This window comes from Rhodnius prolixus, unplaced genomic scaffold (genome assembly GCF_049639745.1).
Source record: "Rhodnius prolixus isolate KJV_2025 unplaced genomic scaffold, Rpr scaffold_1, whole genome shotgun sequence".
NCBI lineage: Eukaryota > Metazoa > Arthropoda > Insecta > Hemiptera > Reduviidae > Rhodnius > Rhodnius prolixus.
Window position 1 is genome coordinate 2,504,677 of NW_027411581.1, and position 18,512 is coordinate 2,523,188.

General features: G+C 34.4%; 2 protein-coding genes and 1 long non-coding RNA gene across 4 annotated transcripts; 2 read left to right on the forward strand and 1 right to left on the reverse strand.

The window, feature by feature from the left end:
- Nucleotides 1-396: 396 nt before the first annotated feature.
- Nucleotides 397-18,502, forward strand: LOC141446178 (uncharacterized). The gene is made up of 13 exons (XM_074112649.1): nt 397-707; nt 941-1,353; nt 1,903-2,097; nt 2,188-2,416; nt 2,977-3,196; nt 4,712-5,008; nt 12,480-12,513; nt 14,410-14,647; nt 15,349-15,755; nt 17,124-17,318; nt 17,404-17,632; nt 17,731-17,950; nt 18,104-18,502. The coding sequence occupies exons 1-13, from the start codon at nt 470-472 to the stop codon at nt 18,402-18,404; spliced, it is 3,216 nt and encodes a 1,071-aa protein (XP_073968750.1). The 5' UTR covers nt 397-469; the 3' UTR covers nt 18,405-18,502.
- Nucleotides 5,065-9,416, reverse strand: LOC141451109 (uncharacterized). Its single transcript, XR_012456542.1, has 2 exons — nt 8,850-9,416; nt 5,065-5,904 (listed from the first exon to the last, which is right to left on the reverse strand). It is a non-coding gene; the product is annotated as an uncharacterized lncRNA (long non-coding RNA).
- On the forward strand, nt 5,721-12,029 carry LOC141448688 (UDP-glycosyltransferase UGT4-like). Of its 2 annotated transcripts, XM_074117344.1 has the most exons (7): nt 5,721-5,958; nt 6,192-6,275; nt 6,354-6,604; nt 7,186-7,380; nt 7,471-7,699; nt 8,265-8,484; nt 9,458-12,029. In XM_074117344.1, exons 1-7 carry the CDS (start codon nt 5,721-5,723, stop codon nt 9,753-9,755), a joined length of 1,515 nt encoding a protein of 504 aa, XP_073973445.1. In that variant the 3' UTR covers nt 9,756-12,029. The 2 variants fall into 2 exon arrangements, with proteins under 2 accessions (XP_073973445.1, XP_073973357.1); XM_074117256.1 differs by having other exon boundaries at nt 6,192-6,604.
- Nucleotides 18,503-18,512: the final 10 nt, after the last annotated feature.

The window sequence follows — 18,512 nt, forward strand, 5'->3', positions numbered from 1 at the left end:
TTTGCTTTATATCGGAGACAGTTCGCTGTCAAAAGAATGGTATCAAATATAATTAATGTGAAAGCAACAACAGGAAATATACATAACAAAAACTAGAATTACAAAAGCACTGCTGCGCAAGACAAAAAATTATACTTCACAAATAAATGAATACAATAACTACAAAGCATACTAACTCAGTAAGAGAATGAATGATTTAAAGCAATGTTTACAAATATGTGGTGTCATTATATAATTAAAAAATATTTTTGAAACTGTTCTTGATAACATTTTATCACACATATCCCCTGCTGGTAATAAATTCATTTTTTGGGGGGTTTTTAATTGTTTGAGAAACTAAACCATGGTAAATAAAGTTAGTAATATTTTATTTTTATCGCATAAAGTGAAAAACATTTAGAACAAATGTTTTCTTCCAGTAGTTGCCTGGAGTTTTAACTTTCTTCATTTGTTTTTACCTGCGGAGAAAATGAACTTAGTGCCAATAACATTGTTGATTGCCTTCTCAGTGCAGGAGACCTTCAGTGCGAATATTCTGGTGATCTTGCCGCTACCATATTACAGTGTTACATCCAGTTATATGCCCATCATCAGAGGACTGGCTGCCAGAGGCCATAATGTCACCTTGGTCAGTCCGTTTCCACAGAAGCATCCAGTACCGAATTTGACGGATATTGTATTTCCCAACATTGATGACAAACTTCGTGGTAAGAGATAAAAAAAAAAAATCTTGGTCAACTATAAATGGCATTGATTGTTTATTAACTGCCTAGTGAACTCAGGATATTTTTTTTTCAAAAAAGAAAACTTTTACTTACACTATTCCTTTAAAACTATTTTTCTGATACGAATGCACCTTTTGTTAGATAAATTATTTTGAATACGTAGTCGGCAATAAAATGAAATTTTTCTTCTAATTCATAATTTTATTTCTTTCCAGACCGTTCCCGTGAACGAGATTTTATAAAATTCTTCGGTGGACCATGGATTCAATTGCTCACTTTCTCGCGATTGGGACTGATATGTATGAAAACCATCTTGGAAGAAAATTCAATGCAGAAATTAATCTCAGATACCAGCTCTAAATATGATCTCATAATAGCACAAGTCTGGCATTTACAAGAATGGTTAGCCGCATTTGGGCATAAGTACAATGCACCCGTGATCGGCATATCTGCAAAGTATATCACGCCACTGGCGGCATACTTAACTGGCAACTATCTACCACCATCTTATCTTCCTGTGCAGACGCTACCCTTCACTGACCGGATGACCATCGTGGAGCGAGCTATCAACATCTTTCACTACTGTTGGTATATATTGGGTGGCCAACTCCATTATCTCGGAGTACAGGTAATATGGTAATGAGTTATTTATACAAAAATAAACCGCTTTTCTTTCTAAACAAGTTACACATTGACTTACAAAAAAACATATATTTATATAGACTACCTACTTAGTTATAAAATCTCGTAATTATATTTGGAAAATTTATGATAACGACAACTGTGGTCACAGCTAACCCACCAAAAGAGTTAGTTAGCTCTGCTCTTGACGAGATCTCCAAGCGGAGGATAATGTGACGTATTGTTACGATCAGCTGGTATATGCACGGAATCACATGGTGATATACCAGATGTTTAGAAAGTGCCTGCACAATTCTGTGGAACATGTCCACTAAATACTCTTATGGACGTCTATTAGTTGCACTTATTTTGGACTTCCATTAGTTCCACTTATTTTGAACTTCTATCCTTAGTTTCATGAAAATTTTACTTCGCAAATTGCGATAATAGAAAGTTTTCATTCAAAAAAAGGTCTATAATTGTTTTATTTTACCTCCATTTGTTACAACTTGATAACTGTAAACGAAACCACTCAAGTGACTACTTAATGAAACAGGAATCACTGCTGAGAGAACAATTCAAGTATCCTGGATCAGAAAATCGGCCGCCATTGAATGACATGCTCAGAAATGTGTCACTAACGCTGATGGACTCCAGTAGTACTGCGATTGGATATCCCACACCACTTCTCAAGAATATTATCGAAATTGGAGCAATCAATATTGGCGGGAAATCAAAACCTTTACCAGCTGTCAGTATCCTGATTTGAGAATTGTTACTTTAAGAATATTTCTTTGAAATAAACCTGAGAACATGCTTAATTCTGATTTTTTTATTCCAGGATCTTCAACAATTTATGGACAATGCGACTGATGGAGTTATCTTGTTTAGTTTTGGATCAATTTTTAAGATTTCTGAACTGGATTCATCCAAAACTGAGGCATTATTTTCAGCATTTGGCAAAATAAAACAGAAAATGCTGATCAAGGTTGAAAGAGAAAGTGCCTTCATTAACTCTACCATTCCGAATGCTTGGATCCGACCATGGTTACCTCAGTCTTCTGTATTAGGTAAGGTCTTTTGTTAATTAATGGCTGGTACACTAAAAATTCAATATGAGGCAGTGGAATTGAAGAAAAACGGTGACCTGAAATGCTCTTAATGAATAGATTTTTTCTATATCTTGAGGTTTTCTTGAAAAAGGTTTCCCAAATTTTCTTTAAACTTAGTCCACTAATTGAATCTATGAAAATCTATAAGTTATCCAGAAAAATTTTATTTATGGTTTTTGTGGGAGAGAATATGGTAAAAGTGCCAAAATTGTATATTTATGGTACTATCTATCCCTTGTGTACTGTTGAAGAGGGTTATACGAGTAGATGTACGTAAAATCAAGTTTCAAGAAGGCCATTTTTGGAGACAGATTGCCATTTCTAAAAGGACAGATTTCAGTTAACAGTACAGTTACACACTGGAGAATGTTAGTAAGAATCAAATATGGCTCGAATATTTACAGTTTCAAGAAAATTTAGAAGTTGCTCCCTCAGAGGAGAGTAGTCTGAAGAACCAAATTGTTTAAAATATTATTTTTCTATTTAAGACTTTGAATAATTTTTTTAATTTTTCACAGCGCATCCAAACTGTAAACTATTCATCACACATTGTGGACTACACAGCCTCATGGAAGCCATCTATCATAGTGTACCAATGGTTGGTATTCCAATGGTTCTTGATCAACATTTTAACGCTAAACTTGTTGAAACGTTTGGCATTGGACGAACAATAAACTTTGCACAAGTTACTGAAGAGAAATTACTGAAAGAACTGAATGAAGTGCTCGAAAATAGTTCGTACGTATTTTTCTTGACTATCTGGAGTACGAAATCAAAGTATTAAATGCAGCCCACCATAGCAAAATTTGTTATAATCTCTATTTTGTATAATTTCAATCTGTACCAAGGTATGGCACTGTTGTATAAAGTGTAGTTTGACGCGGTCTTGTCGAAGAAAAAATCAGCTAACGATTATTATCAGAACCATTTGAGTATAGCTTTGAATCGGGGATAAAGTGATTTGCTTTGCTTGGGCCCATAATGATGTATGCTAAAATAATACAGTGACCCGAATTAATAAATTGTGAAATACAATCAATTTTAGTTCTTACTAATTCAATCCAATTAATTAGAAATACTAAATTTTCATTTTTATTTGTTTGAATTGTCTACATAGTTACAATTTTCACATTATCTTTGCTCATGAGAGATTAGATCCTTTAAAACTACCACTTATCAGAAGATCTCTCGAACAGAAATGAATTAAGAAGGTTAAAAATTCCCGCGTTCTATAACGTTGCCAAGCAAGGAGATGTAATAAACAGAGAAAAGGATAGCATTATGCTAAATGCATTAATTATCTGTCTCTTAGAGAGGAGATGTTGACATTCTTAATGCCTAACTGCGCAAACCTGTTTAAATAAAGTAGCAACGATTTTGAAAATACAATAATTACCATTACATGCGAATAATTAGAAACGCCTTCCATTTAGTAACATTCTAGCATGACAGGACATTTTGTGCAAAAGGAATCTCTAGTCCATCTCCTGTCTACTCTGCTCTGATAATCACACAATATATATTTCACTCTTACGAGTTTCCATCTATTTGGAGTCAGCGAACTCGCTGGCAAACTTGAGCTCTCTCTCATCGAAGGTGTCATGTGGCGTTCAGAGCAGAGTTTCCGTGGTACCACCTACCACATTTAGGAAGTACTCTCCTGATAAAGTGGGAAGGCGTTGTGGACAGAAATACAGATTTCTTTATTATGGAAAAAACCGCTCTTCCGAGGGGAGTCAAGTTTCCAGCGAGACGTTATCTCGTCGGCTCCCGAAATCCCGGGATATCCCTGGAGATTAGATTAGTTACCAAAAAGTGAGGCAAGCTTTAAGAAATTTGGGTTATCTGTCACTATCTACTTTCAATCTTCATAAAAGTACGACTCACTTTATTTACACGGCATTAGCAATTCCAAGCTATACTACTTGCGATTAAGGTTGGAGTGGTCGAGGATTTAAACCAGATTCTATTAGTGGTTCCCTTTCATTATTTACGAGAAGATTGAAAGAATATAAGTGGCAAAAAGGTAGTACTGTTGGATGACAAGGGAGAAGAGAAGCAAAACTACGAAAGTAGTCCAGAAAACTCTAACCCTCTTAACCAACGCCCAACCTTGGGACTTTCCAAGTTGAAAAGAACCATTAATGTTCGGAATAGAGTAATAATTACTTAAGCCTAAAAGAACCTTTTGAAGTCTCGCTAGTTCTGCATTCTTACTTTAAATTACTTTAAACTCTGACATTGTTTTTCTAGATACAAAGAAAACATAAATAGAAGGTCAGCCATCATGAAGGACACTCCGACAGATCCATTGGACAACGCGCTCTACTGGATAGAGTATGTGATCAGACATAGAGGAGCTCCACACTTACGACCAGCCGTTATAGATCTCCACTGGTACCAGTATCTCATGTTGGATGTGATTTCTCTGTATCTGTTAATATTAGTTGTAATAATTTACGTAATTAAGACTGTTGTAACTCTTTTAAGGCGATGTATAACATTTTTAATCTTTAAAGGTAAAGATTCAAAAAATATTAAGTCAGAATGATACAACACTCGTGCTATTGAAAAAGAAAAGAAAAGGCACTGTAATAATAAACTAGTTGTTTAAATTATTGAATATTTATTGGCACACTTTAAATTATAAAGTGGAATTTATTTGAAGGAATTGAATGGGAACTATTGAACAGCTGTTATCAGACATCTAATTGATTATATAAGTGATTACATTTGAAAACATATTGTTTTTCTCTTTACTTATCCAGCAGATAAAATACAATTTTGCTTGATTTCGGAGACAGTTCGCTGTCAAAAGAATGGTATCAAATATAATTAATGTGAAAGCAACAACAGGAAATATACATAACAAAAACTAGAATTACAAAAGCACTGCTGCGCAAGACAAAAAATTATACTTCACAAATAAATGAATACAATAACAGCTACAAAGGACACTAACTTGATAGTAAGAGAATGAATAATATAAAGCAATGTTTACAAATATTTGGTGTCATTATATAATTAAAAAATATTTTTAAAACTGTTCTTAATAACTTTTTATCACACATGTCCCCTGTAGGTAATAAATTCATTTTTTTCTTATGGTGTTTTTAATTGTTTGAGAAACTAAACCATGGTAAATAAAGTTAGTAATATTTTATTTTTATCGCTTAAAGTGAAAAACATTTAGAATAAATGTTTTCTTCTAGTAGTTGACTAGATTTCTTACATTGTTCATTTGTTTTTACCTGCGGAGAAAATGAACTTCTTGCCAGTAATATGGCTGATTGCCTTCTCAGTGCAGGAGATCTTCAGTACGAATATTTTGGTGATCTTGCCGCTACCATATTACAGTGTTACATCCAGTTATATGCCCATCATCAGAGGACTGGCTGCCAGAGGCCACAATGTCACCTTGGTCAGTCCGTTTCCACAGAAGTATCCTGTAACAAATTTGACGGATATTGTATTCCCTCACATTGATGGCAAACTTCGTGGTAAGAGATAAAAGAAAAGAAATCTTGGTCAACTATAAATGACATTGATTGTTTATTAACTGCCTAGTGAACTCAGGATATTTTTTTTCAAAAAAGAAAACTTTTACTTATACTATTCCTTTAAAACTATTTTTCTGATACGAATGCACCTTTTGTTAGATAAATTATTTTGAATACGTAGTCGGCAAATAAATGAAATTTTTCTTCTAATTCATAATTTTATTTATTTCCAGACCGTTTACGTGATCGAGATCCTATAAAATTCTTCGGTGGACCATGGATTCAATTGCTCACTTTATCGGGATTGGGACTGATATGTATGAAAACCATCTTAGAAGAAAATTTAATGCAGAAATTAATCTCAGATACCAGCTCTAAATATGATCTCATAATAGCACAAGTCTGGCATTTACAAGAATGGGTAGCCGCATTTGGGCATAAGTACAATGCACCCGTGATCGGCATATCTGCAAAGTATATCACGCCACTGGCGGCATACTTAACTGGCAACTATCTACCACCATCTTATCTTCCTGTGCAGACGTTACCCTACACTGACCGGTTGACCTTCGTGGAGCGAGCTATCAACATCTTTCACTATTGTTGGTATATGTTTGGTGACCAACTCCTTTATCTCGGAGCACAGGTAATATAGTAATGAGTTATTTAAACAAAAACAAAACATCTAATTATATAGACTGCCTACTTAGATATAACACCTCAGAATCAAGACAAATTCCACTCACGAGCCACTTAGCTCCGCCCTTGAAGAATCATAACTTTTAATCGGTTAGCTTAACGGTACGTTCCATTTTAACCGTGAATGACCCGTTATGAAGGTATAATCCTGTAATTATATTTGGAAAATTCATGATAACGACAACTGCGATCGCCGCTAACCCACCAAAAAAGTTACCTCTGCTTTTTACGAGATTTTCAAGCGGAGGAAAATGTGACGTATTGTTGCAGAGAATCACATGGTGTACATACCAGATGTTTAGAGAGTGCCTGGAGAATTCTCTGGAGCATGGCATCACTAGTTGCCCTTATTTTGTACCTGTATTAGTTGCTTTTACGGACATCTATTCTAAGTTTAATGAAAATTTTATCTCGCAAATTGCGATAATAGAAAGTTTTCATTAAAAAGGTCTATAATTGTTTTACACCTCCATTTGTTAAAACTTGATAACTGTAAACGAAAGTACTTAAATGTCTTTAATGAAACAGGAATCATTGCTGAGAGAACACTTCAAGTATCCTGGATCAGAAAATCGGCCGCCATTGAATGACATGCTCAGAAATGTGTCACTAACGTTGATGGACTCCAGTATTACTGCGATTGGATATCCCACTTCACTTCACAAGAATATTATCGAAATTGGAGCAACCAATATTGGCGGGAAATTGCAACCATTACCAGCTGTCAGTATCCTGATTTGTGAATTGTTACTTTAAGAGTATTTCTTTGAAATAAACACGAGAACATGCTTGATTCAGATTTTGTTATTCCAGGATCTTCAACAATTTATGGACAATGCGACTGATGGAGTTATCTTGTTTAGTTTTGGATCAATTTTTAACATTTCTGAACTGGATTCATCCAAAACTGAAGCAATATTTTCAGCATTTGGCAAAGTAAAACAGAAAATGCTGATCAAGGTTGAAAGAGAAAGTGCCTTCATTAACTCTACCATGCCGAATGCTTGGATCCGACCATGGTTACCACAGTCTTCTATATTAGGTAAGGTCTTTGTCAATTAATGGCTGGCACACTAGAAATTCAATATGAGGCTGTACAGTTTTGAATTTGAAGAACAACGGCTGACCTAGAATGCTCTTAATGAATAGTATTTTCCAGATCTTTAGATTTTATTAAAAAAGGCTTCTCAAATTTTCTTTAAACTTAGTCCACTTATTGAATCTATGAAAATCCATAACTTTTACTTGAAACAGTTTTCAAATTTATGGTTTTTGAGGGAGAGAAGATCGAAAAGTGACATATTTTTGAATGTATGGTCCTATCTATCCCTTGTGTATTCTTGAAGAGTAGTACATAAAATCAACTTTGAAGAAGCCTTTTTTCAGGGAGAAGTTGGTGTAGCCACTTCTGTAAGGACTTAACAGTCCTTTATGATTTCAGTTTTCCATACACACTGGAGAATGTTAGTAAGAATCAAATATGGCTCGAATATTTACAGTTTGAAGAAAATTTGGAATTTTGGCTCCCTTGAGGAGAGTAATCTGAAGAACCAAATTGTTTAAAATATTATTTTACTATTTAAGGCTTTGAATAATTTTTTTAACAGCGCATCCCAACTGTAAACTATTCATTACACATTGTGGACTACACAGCCTCATGGAAGCCATCTATCACAGTGTGCCAATGGTTGCTATTCCAATGGTTTTTGATCAACATTTTAACGCTAAACTTGTTGAAACGTTTGGCATAGGACGATCAATAAATATTGCACAAGTTGCTGAAGAGAAATTACTGAAAGAACTGAATGAAGTGCTCGAAAATAGTTCGTACGTATGTTTTTTTGACTATCTGGAGTACAAAACCAAAGTATTAAATGAAGCCCACCATTGCAAAATTTGTTATATCTGTTTTGTATAATTTCAATCAGTACCACGGTATGGCGTTGTTGTATAAAGTGCAGTTTGACGCGGTCTTGTCGAAGTAAAAATCAGCTAACGATTATCAGAAACATTGGAGTATAGCTTTGAATAGGGGTTAAAATTATTTGTTTTCTTGGTCCCATAATGATGTATGTAAAAATAATAAGTGACCTTAATTAATAAATTGTGAAATACAATCAATTTTTAAATCCAAATAATTGCAGTAATACTAAATTTTCGTTTTTATTTGTTTGAATTGTCTACATACTTACAATTCTCTCAAAATACAAATTTTCCATTATCTTTGCTCATGAGAGATAAGATTTTTTTAAACTACCACTTATCAGATCACTCGAACAGAAATTAATTAATAAGGTTAAGAATTCTTGCGTTCTGCAACGTTGCCTAGCAAGGAGAGACAATAAACAGAGAAAAGGTTAGCATTACCCAAAATGCATTAATTAACTCTCTAAAGAGAGGTGATGTTGACATTCTTAATGCCTATCTGCGCAAACCTGTTTAAATAAAGTAGCAACGATTTTAAAAATATAATAGTGTCAAGGTTATCTCTAGTCCATTTCCTATCTACTCTGCTTGCTCTAATATGTGTAAGTAAATTTGATATATGTATGGGCATCGTGTAATGTGCATAAAAATGTTGTCTCAGATACAATGTAGGTTGTCATGTTACCATGCGGGTATCTCAGCCTAACAAAACAAATATTATTCACAACTGAAACCTTGGGAGTGTCCAAGTTGAAAATAACCATCAATGTTCGGAATAGTGTAAGAATTAGTTAAACCTAAAAGAACCTTGTGAAGTCTCGCAAGTTGTGGATTCTTACTTTAAATAACTTTAAATTCTGACATTGTTTTTCAGGTACAAAGAAAACATAAACAGGAGGTCAGCTATCATGAAGGACATCCCGATAGATCCATTAGACAACGCGCTCTACTGGATAGAGTATGTGATCAGACATAGAGGAGCTCCACACTTACGTCCAGCCGTTCTAGATCTCCACTGGTACCAATATCTCATGTTGGATGTGATTGCTCTCTATCTGTTAATATTAGTTGTAATAATATATGTAATTAAGACTGTTTTAACTCTTTTATGGCGATGTATAACATTTTTAATCTTTAAAGGTAAAGATTCAAAAAATATTAAGTCAGAATGATACAACACTCGTGCTATTGAAAAAGAAAAGAAAAGGCACTGTAATAATAAACTAGTTGTATAAATTATTGAATATTTATTGGCACACTTTAAATTATAAAGTGGAATTTATTTGAAGGAATTGAATTAGAACTATTGAACAGCTGTTATCAGACATCTAATTGATTATATAAGTGATTACATTTGAAAAGATAGTTTTTTTTTTTTTACTTATCCAGCAGATAAAATATAATTTTGCTTGATTTCGGAGAGAGTTCGCTGTCAAAAGAATGGTATCAAATATAATTAATGTGAAAGCAACAACAGGAAATATACATAACAAAAACTAGAATTACAAAAGCACTGCTGCGCAAGACAAAAAATTATACTTCACAAATAAATGAATACAATAACAACTACAAAGCATACTAACTGATAGTAAGAGAACTAATAATATAAAACAATATTTACAAATATGTGGTGTGATTATGTAATTAAGAAATATTTTTGAAACTGTTCTTGATAACTTTTTATCACACATGTCCCCTGTTGGTAATAACTTCTTTTTTTCCTTTTGCGCATCGACATCCAAGGTCATTAGCGTCCCTAATTTCCGTTCCTTCTCGAACATACTACCACTTTGCTTAAGAATAACTTCATATTACTATGAAATTAAATTACAGCTGTATCATCTAACAATAAAAACCTCATTTTTAAAGAATTTGTCATATTTACGAACATAAGCGCACTCTAGGGAGCTTTAGGTATCTAACTCCTATATATATATATATATATATATATATGGATATATTGTATGTATGTATAAAAAATGTAATTCTATCATAGACTAGGACTATATTTATTATTTTGGAAATTTCAGTTCTAAGACAAGATTACTGTTGCCTGCATTCTAAACGTATTTCTAGAATCTAAATATTAGATTTAAGTTTAGGTTGGATTAGATATCGTGGCGGGTTGTCTTCTTAACCCATTTGCATCACACGGAAAAGTGAAAAATTCTTTCTTATCACCAAATTTTTGTTTAATTTAATTGAAAATGTTTCAAAACATGAGAAAGAAAAACAATAAAGCAAAATTAGAGAATGTTAAAGAATTTTTATTTCCTTATAGATTAATAATAATAAAAGACGCGGCATCTAATAATTTTGCACAACATGATAAAACTTGAAATGGTCAATACATAATGCCATATGGCAATTATCACATTGGTAAAATGTATCTTTTCTTTCTTTTCTTGTTTTTTCTGATAAGCTACACAACGTTTGCGAGCTTTCTTCGATGAAGTTGTGTCGTTAAGGGTTGGAAAATGTTCACCGGTAAATCTTCGAGGCAATGATGGACATGGTGTAAATGTTATTTTCTTTTGTGATATCTTTATTTTTGATATATATATATATTTTTTTCAAGTATTTCTTCCGCTAAATTCTGCCTGAAAACTTGAACTTGTCTGTACTCCTAAAAAACTTCTGCGTTTTGTATGTCTAATTGCCTCTTCTCTGCTGTCGGAAAAACAACCGTTCATTTTTTCCTAAATTTTCGTATTATTTTACCCTGAAACCATAACTGATTACCACTTTTCATTGACTGCTTCCCCAAAATGCACAGGAATAAATATGCGAGCTGGTGATCCATGCCTAAATGAAATGCAAGTAAATATGCACTCTGGTGATAGTAGTCAGGCAATATGCGCTTATAATGCAAGTAGGTAAAATCTGGAGAGCGACTAGGTAAAGTTTGATGGGACCCAGTTTTTCTTCTTCAAAGAGTTGAATTCTCTAGCCATATAATGGCCCTTCCCACTGGCAGGAGGTGCTCAATACGTGTTTTACCTTCTTCTTTTTTCTTCCAGACAAACCTATACAGGATGTCCAGGTGACCTCATGCGATGTATGTGTTTACTTAGTGAGAAGAGGCTCTTCAATTGGCAATGGCGATCTTCCTCTCAACTAAATAATGAACTTTTCTGGCTCAGATATATTTTGAGGGAACCAGCCAGGCAGTCGCCTCAAATTACACTTTTGTTCTGAGTGCCCGTAAATCCAGGCAATATGTACTAACGTTCATCAGAATTTCTATCCAAGTAGTCTTACTCTGTCTGGAATCAATTTCGAAGAACCAGCCGCCAGGATGTCTGAAAAATTGCAACTCTGGAATTGATTCCTCATTTCTTACAAAATATCAGTTGCACAACAGAATTGAAACTAGCTAGTTTTCTTGGGCTCACCGAGAGATCAGCGCTGTACACAGACCAACTACCTCTTTCTTTGGTACCGACTGAGAACATAATAGAATCATAATTTTAAATTAATTACTTATTGCCTAAAAGAGATCATCATTTGGTTAACATATACTAAGAAAAAATCTCACCAAAAAGTGAATAGTAGAAACCTATTTTATCCTAATAGTTTTAACCTCTAAGCACCCGTTCTCCGAAAAATCTGTGGATCCGCCACTGTTAAGGGAATATTAATTTTATTAGAAGGTCACAAAAGACAATATTTTGATTAACGTTGAACTGGGTGTTAAGCTATGACTGTAGGGATATAACAATTACGGGGACAGGAACATACAGAAGTAAATGGGGGACCATTTATCATTTGTTATCATTTATGTAACTGATTACACATAAAAACTAGTACTCCTTATTTCTTTTTCTGTCTTTTTTTAGCGATTAGAGTGAATTTAGATTCATTCTAGTGGATGAAGTCAAGGCAATGTTGTAAACCTTACATTCAGAATCGACATTTCATTTGAATAGGGTAAGAATTAATTTCTTTCAAGTAAATGTGCTTAATCGATATATTATCTCAGTCAAATTTTTCACAGCGGAGATTTTCATCGGAAATTTAGTGTTGTGCCCTTAATAATAAAAGTAACGATCTGGTATGGAAACTCACAAGTCTTTCTCGAAGTTCAACTTAAACTTTTTTCAAACTCCGAAATTTAAAACAAATTTAATTCTTACTAATGTTATCCAGAAGGTAAAACAAACCTCTTTCACTGAAAAGTAACTTTAGATAATGGTCCTTAATCCACCCTCAGAGATGCCCTAAAATAATTTTGCAAAAAAAAAATCATTCTAATAAAGTTGTAAGCTTACCTATACTCAAACTTACCTAACAAGTTTTTATTACAATTATTTCACTAGTTTTACAAAAAATGTTTCACTAGTACATTAACGTTATAAATAATACACATAACATCCAAAACCATGTAACCTCCCTTACACTGTCATCAAGTGTAGCGCTTAGATAAAAACATGTCAAATCAAAGCCTCGTCACAAAACTGATTAATCAAACTTCAGTCATGGAGGATATCTCGAAACCGGTTAGGAATACAATAAACATCCGAGCTATGACAGATATAATCAGTGATAACATTTTCAAAAACAGAAGCCACCAAAACGTATATTTCTGGTAAAATTTCAATTATAAAATTGTGAAATGTTCTCAAATATCTGATCATACTATTTACTTCTAGAGAATGATTAGAATAAACTATTAGAGATAGTGTATACTGCAAAATACTAACTGATTCGTAACTCCCTGTAATTAGAAATAGTGTATACTGCAAAATAGTAACTAATTCGTAACTCCTATTAATTACCAAATAAACTCACTAAATAATTAGAAGCGCTTTGGAATTCCCCAGTTGTCTAGACACTAAAAATTAAATGCACTTACAAAAACCAAGAAAACATCTCAGGCCGTCTCCCCACTAAACTAGACCGACTTAACAGCATCTGCAGTTGACATAGATCAACCGACCAGCCAGGTTTTTCTCATTTGAAGCTTGTTCTAGCAGTAGTTATTTGCAAACCTGTTTCATTAACATTTCTTTAAATGTAAGTACTAAATATTTATAATCAAAATATTAAAGACAATTCTGTTAGTCTCATTATTGCTTACCGATAATCACTTTTTCTTCGTTTTGATGAGAGGAAGTTCTAGAATTTGCGTCACATTTTCTTTATTGAGTTAACATCGGAAATATAAGTTTTAAACTACCAAAACATATTTACAAAAAGTATTTTTAGCCTATTTTTAGCGCTTACTTTGCAGAGTTTACTATCAGGCGCGAAGATAGCCGAGCGGTAGAAATAAGGCACGTAAAGCTGAGGTGTTTTGCGGTACTGTGCTCTATTCCTAGTCTAGGCCTTGATTCTTATTTAATAGTTCATATAAGTAATTAATAATTAAGTCCGCCAAAAAAAAAATAGGTGGTAGTTTACTTTTACTACCTACTTTAGTTTCATTATCCGACGTCGTGTAAATTAGTCCAGAAAACTGCTACTGGAATTGGTTTCAATTTTAGCTAATTTCATTTTAACTCTCACATGCTTCTGGCAGAAATTCTCTGTTTGGTCACGTTTTATATTTTACTCTCAAATATAAGAGAGATATAATTTTGAATCGTGGAACCTCTGAACTTTATCAAGGAAGTTTGACGGTATCATGAATAGATTTTGGAAACAGTTGCCAGATTAGTCCCGGCAACGACCACCCAACACTATAGAGCAGTAAAGTATCTGAAAAATTTACTTCCATTGTACATTAACTCTTTGAAAATAATAGTTGTAGTTGACGAATTGTACTATGTAATTAGTAATTGTAGAAAAACTTCTAGAGGCTTAATCCATTTGTCTGTATTTCAGATGAATTTGTGGCCGACGGTGCTGTTCCTAGGTTGTGCAGTACCAAGGATAGATTCAGCCAACATCCTGGTAGTACTACCTTGGCCATGGTATAGTCATACAAACAACTATATGCCCATATTCCGAGGTCTGGCTGCCCGGGGTCACAATGTCACCATGTTCAGTCCGTTTCCTCAAAAGCCACCATTACCGAATTTAACGGATATTGTCTTTCCAAGTCTTAAGGAAGAATTATTTAGTAAGTTAATTTAAAATTTTCTGCCAGGACACTAGTTTCCTATTAATAATTGTCCTTTAGAGGAATTTGTATGGTTAAGTACAGTATGGTATTTGTATGGTACTTCAGGGAAACAGTAATCTTAAACAAGAAGTATTCTGGCAAGCGCGATTATCCAAAGCTACTGCCAGAATTAAACTAGCTCTACAGAATATAGTCTATTCTAGTACAGTTCATTTCTATCACGGAACCAATACCATATTTGACCTAAGTTGAAAGCAATTGTCAGAGTCTTAGCTAGCCAATTCACCACTCTTGTCGTATAGTTAACCAATATTTTACAAAAATTAATGGTCTGAGTTTTTGTTGACGAAGAGGCACTGCTCTGTCGGTACTGAGGACATACAAATTATACATGGATAATTTTGGTCCTCTAGTGATGTGTGTCTTTTCCGGAACATTCCAGAATGGTCGGATATGTTCATCAAACCGCCACTTAATGGCTCCACAGATAGTAGACAAAGAAAGGATTAAGGAAGTCGTAAGGGCCTTTCCTGTGCCTATCTGTCTGCCTGTTCATTACCTTGGACTGCCTCCTTAACTCCTACTTACTGTGCAAGTTCACTGCCCCAAAGAAAACTAGAGCTTTAAGCAAAAAGATCTATCTAATCAACTACTTTGATAAAATTGCTGATTATTTTAAACTATTTATTTCATTGCAGAAGCTCTTCCAGAAGATTTCATCGCTGACAATAGAGTATGGTTTCGACTTTTTGGTCTATTTATTACTGGCATAAATTGGATGAAGATTACGCTGAACCATGATATTATGAAGGCACTCATAGCGGACACCAGCTCCAAGTTCGATCTAGTAATTGTGGAAACTGGCTTCCTACAGGAACCGTTCGTAGCGTTCGGACATAAGTACAATGCGCCGGTCATAAATCTTGCATCCAGATTTCTATTACCATTATCTGCCCATCTCTCTGGAAATCAGTTACCTATTTCCTATGTACCTATGCAAGTATTTTCGTTCTCAGATCACATGAGCTTTACTGAGAGAGCGGTGAATATGTTGCAATATTACTGGGAAGTGGTGGTTGGCCATCTTTTTTATCTAAGGGCGCAGGTGAGTAAACATTTCAGATTATTTTTATGTGTTTAAGTTAGATGATTTCTAATCTGGAAACGTGGCCGCCCATCCTACTGTTAGTATAGAATGCAGCACACATCTGCTCCAGACTCCTTTTTTGGCTGCATGTTGACAGCTCCGAATAAAATTTGTTTGCGCAGGCTAACACACCTTTCCCAAGGAAATGAAACGGGGTTCCATGTATTGGTCCACTTCACCTACTATAGTGATTCTGAGCAGATGTTTCAATCTATGATTGTATGTAGATGTTTCATCAAGAGGCTGTGCGATGTGACTGAACATAGCTCTACCTTGTTCTGTCGGCCAGTTAGGTGAAACAGTTAGAATCAGAAATAGAAATTACATGTGCAGATGTTAAATGAGAAGACGAACGGTAAACTTGAAGAAGGCATAGAAAAAAAAAAACTTCTGCAAAATACACTTGATTTTTTAAGTCGTTAAGCTCGTAAACAAAAGAATCACAATCTATTTAAGTGCTTTTAACAGCCCGTCATTATAATGAAATTATAAGTATTTTAAAGACGTCAATTATAATGAGATGAACTCAGTAACAAACGAACCAAGTTACTGTTGCAAGCCATGCATTCACATAGTTGTCGATCTACAGAATATGCTAGAACTTTGTCTTGAAAGTATTTACTTCACTTTGAGAGCAACACTTTATTATAATGATAATTATTATTATGTCGAATCGCCGCCAAAAAAAAGATAAAGTTAGCATAAGAAAACCCTTTTTTGCGCAAGCTCCAGGATTGTAAATATACCAAAAAAGGTACATACTATGAATTTAAGAGGATGTTTCTTCCATTTACGTCACAGGATTTAGAGAAAAAGAAAATGTTTGTAAAATTATTAGGACCCTGTCGAAAAATTTTCCTTTAAAAAGACATAAAGCTAAAATGAATCAGCGTAATAGTTTCTCAGACTAGTCTTGGAAAGACATTCCACCAACCAGTTTCCGGTAGGACCTGTTTACCTCGCAGAGGTAAACATTGCCTTGACCAGCCAAGGCTAGTGGTTTGGAGTTGTATTTCGCATTTTGGCACGAGTAAGTGATCCAGTTCAAAAAAAATCGAAGGCCATAATTGGTCGGATTATATTCCCCAGAACTTTAGTACTTTGTAACCGTGTCTTAACAGAAATCGTCAAGTTTCTGAAATGGAAAACTGCCAAAAAGCTCTCCGATTGCCCAATATCAGGAGAAGTGCCGTCCAATACCTCTAAGAACTCTGCTATCTTCCCGTTATACACCTAAAACAATGAGCGGCCAAATTTTTTTCTGAGCGACAGTACTTCTTCCAGTACGTTGATTAAAAAATGAAATACATTCAGTTTCTGTAACAGGAATCACTGATGAAGACACACTTCAAGTACCCAGGATCAGAGAATATGCCAACATTGGCAGATATGCTCAGAAACACATCACTGACGCTAATGGAATACAATACCATTGCTGTAGGCTATCCGACACCATTTTTGAAAAACATTGTGGAATTTGGTGGATTAAGCATCCCTAAAGAGACCAAAAAGTTGCCTGATGTAAGTTCTATTACATCAAAAAAATATAATAATATGTTATTTACGTAAAAATAAATAATAAATCAAAAATTTGCCGTAAAAATAGGATCTTCAAGAATTCATGGACAATGCAAAAGATGGAGTAATTTATTTCAGTTTTGGCTCCTACATAGAATTATCTATGAAATCAGAAAGACTTCAACGATCTTTGATTTCCGTTCTTGGTGGACTGAAACAGAAAGTACTTATGAAACTGGAAGCCACTAACCCATTCATAAACTCTACTAAACCAAACATTCTGGTCAGGCAGTGGTTTCCACAACCTTCTATATTAGGTAAAAAAAATTTCCAATTTTTTATTTATCCATTTAATTATCGCAGGGCTTCCTTCCTCTCAGAAAAAAAATCAATATTAGTCATTTCTTTATTTTAGCTCATCCAAACTGTAAACTGTTCATTACCCATAGTGGCTTACACGGTTCAATGGAAGGAATATACCACAAGGTGCCAATGCTGTCCATACCACTGTACGTTGATCAGAAGATGAATGCAAAAATGTTGGAAAGCGCTGGAGTTGGCTATACCATACAACCGGAAGACGTGACGGAGGAAACACTTCAGATAGCGATAAACAAACTGCTCAATAATCAATCGTAAGTTTGATTTGCTACACAATATTCTTTTGTTCTCAAATTGCTCCTCACCGCTTGCTGAGGGAGGCCAGTAAACTCTTTGAGAGACAATCCAAGTTTTTTGGATTCAAAGAGTACATCTGCAAACAACTTAATCATTTTTTTTTTTCCTAGATACAAAGAAAATATAAACAGAAAATCAGCCATCATGAAGGACACCCCGATAGATCCATTAGACAACGCGCTCTACTGGATAGAGTATGTGATCAGACATAGAGGCGCTCCACACTTACGGCCAGCTGTACTAGATCTCCACTGGTACCAATATCTCATGTTGGATGTGATTGCTCTGTATCTGTTAATATTAGTTATAATAATATATGTAATTAAGACTGTTTTAACTCTGTTATGGCGTTGTTTGAGATGTACAATTTTTAGAGGTAAAGGATCCAATTTGAAGTCTAAACGAGATTAATCTAGGTCAATTTTTGCTCGTTTCACAATAAACATGCAATAGACATTTAGGAATTGTAAAATATGAAGAAATAACAATAAAAAGTTTGTAAATATCAATAGATACATT

What these genes read in the sequence shown, in the direction of transcription:
- LOC141446178 (XM_074112649.1), top strand. Translation starts at nt 470, where the DNA reads ATGAACTTAGTGCCAATAACATTGTTGATTGCCTTCTCAGTGCAGGAG. An exon ending in AATCAAAACCTTTACCAGCT is followed by an intron (nt 2,098 to 2,187) that starts GTCAGTATCCTG and finishes TTTTTATTCCAG; the next exon opens with GATCTTCAACAATTTATGGA. An exon ending in AAAAATATTAAGTCAGAATG is followed by an intron (nt 5,009 to 12,479) that starts ATACAACACTCG and finishes AATGTTGTAAAC; the next exon opens with CTTACATTCAGAATCGACAT.
- LOC141448688 (XM_074117256.1), top strand. Translation starts at nt 5,721, where the DNA reads ATGAACTTCTTGCCAGTAATATGGCTGATTGCCTTCTCAGTGCAGGAG. An exon ending in CATTGATGGCAAACTTCGTG is followed by an intron (nt 5,959 to 6,191) that starts GTAAGAGATAAA and finishes ATTTATTTCCAG; the next exon opens with ACCGTTTACGTGATCGAGAT. An exon ending in ACCACAGTCTTCTATATTAG is followed by an intron (nt 7,700 to 8,264) that starts GTAAGGTCTTTG and finishes TTTTTTTAACAG; the next exon opens with CGCATCCCAACTGTAAACTA.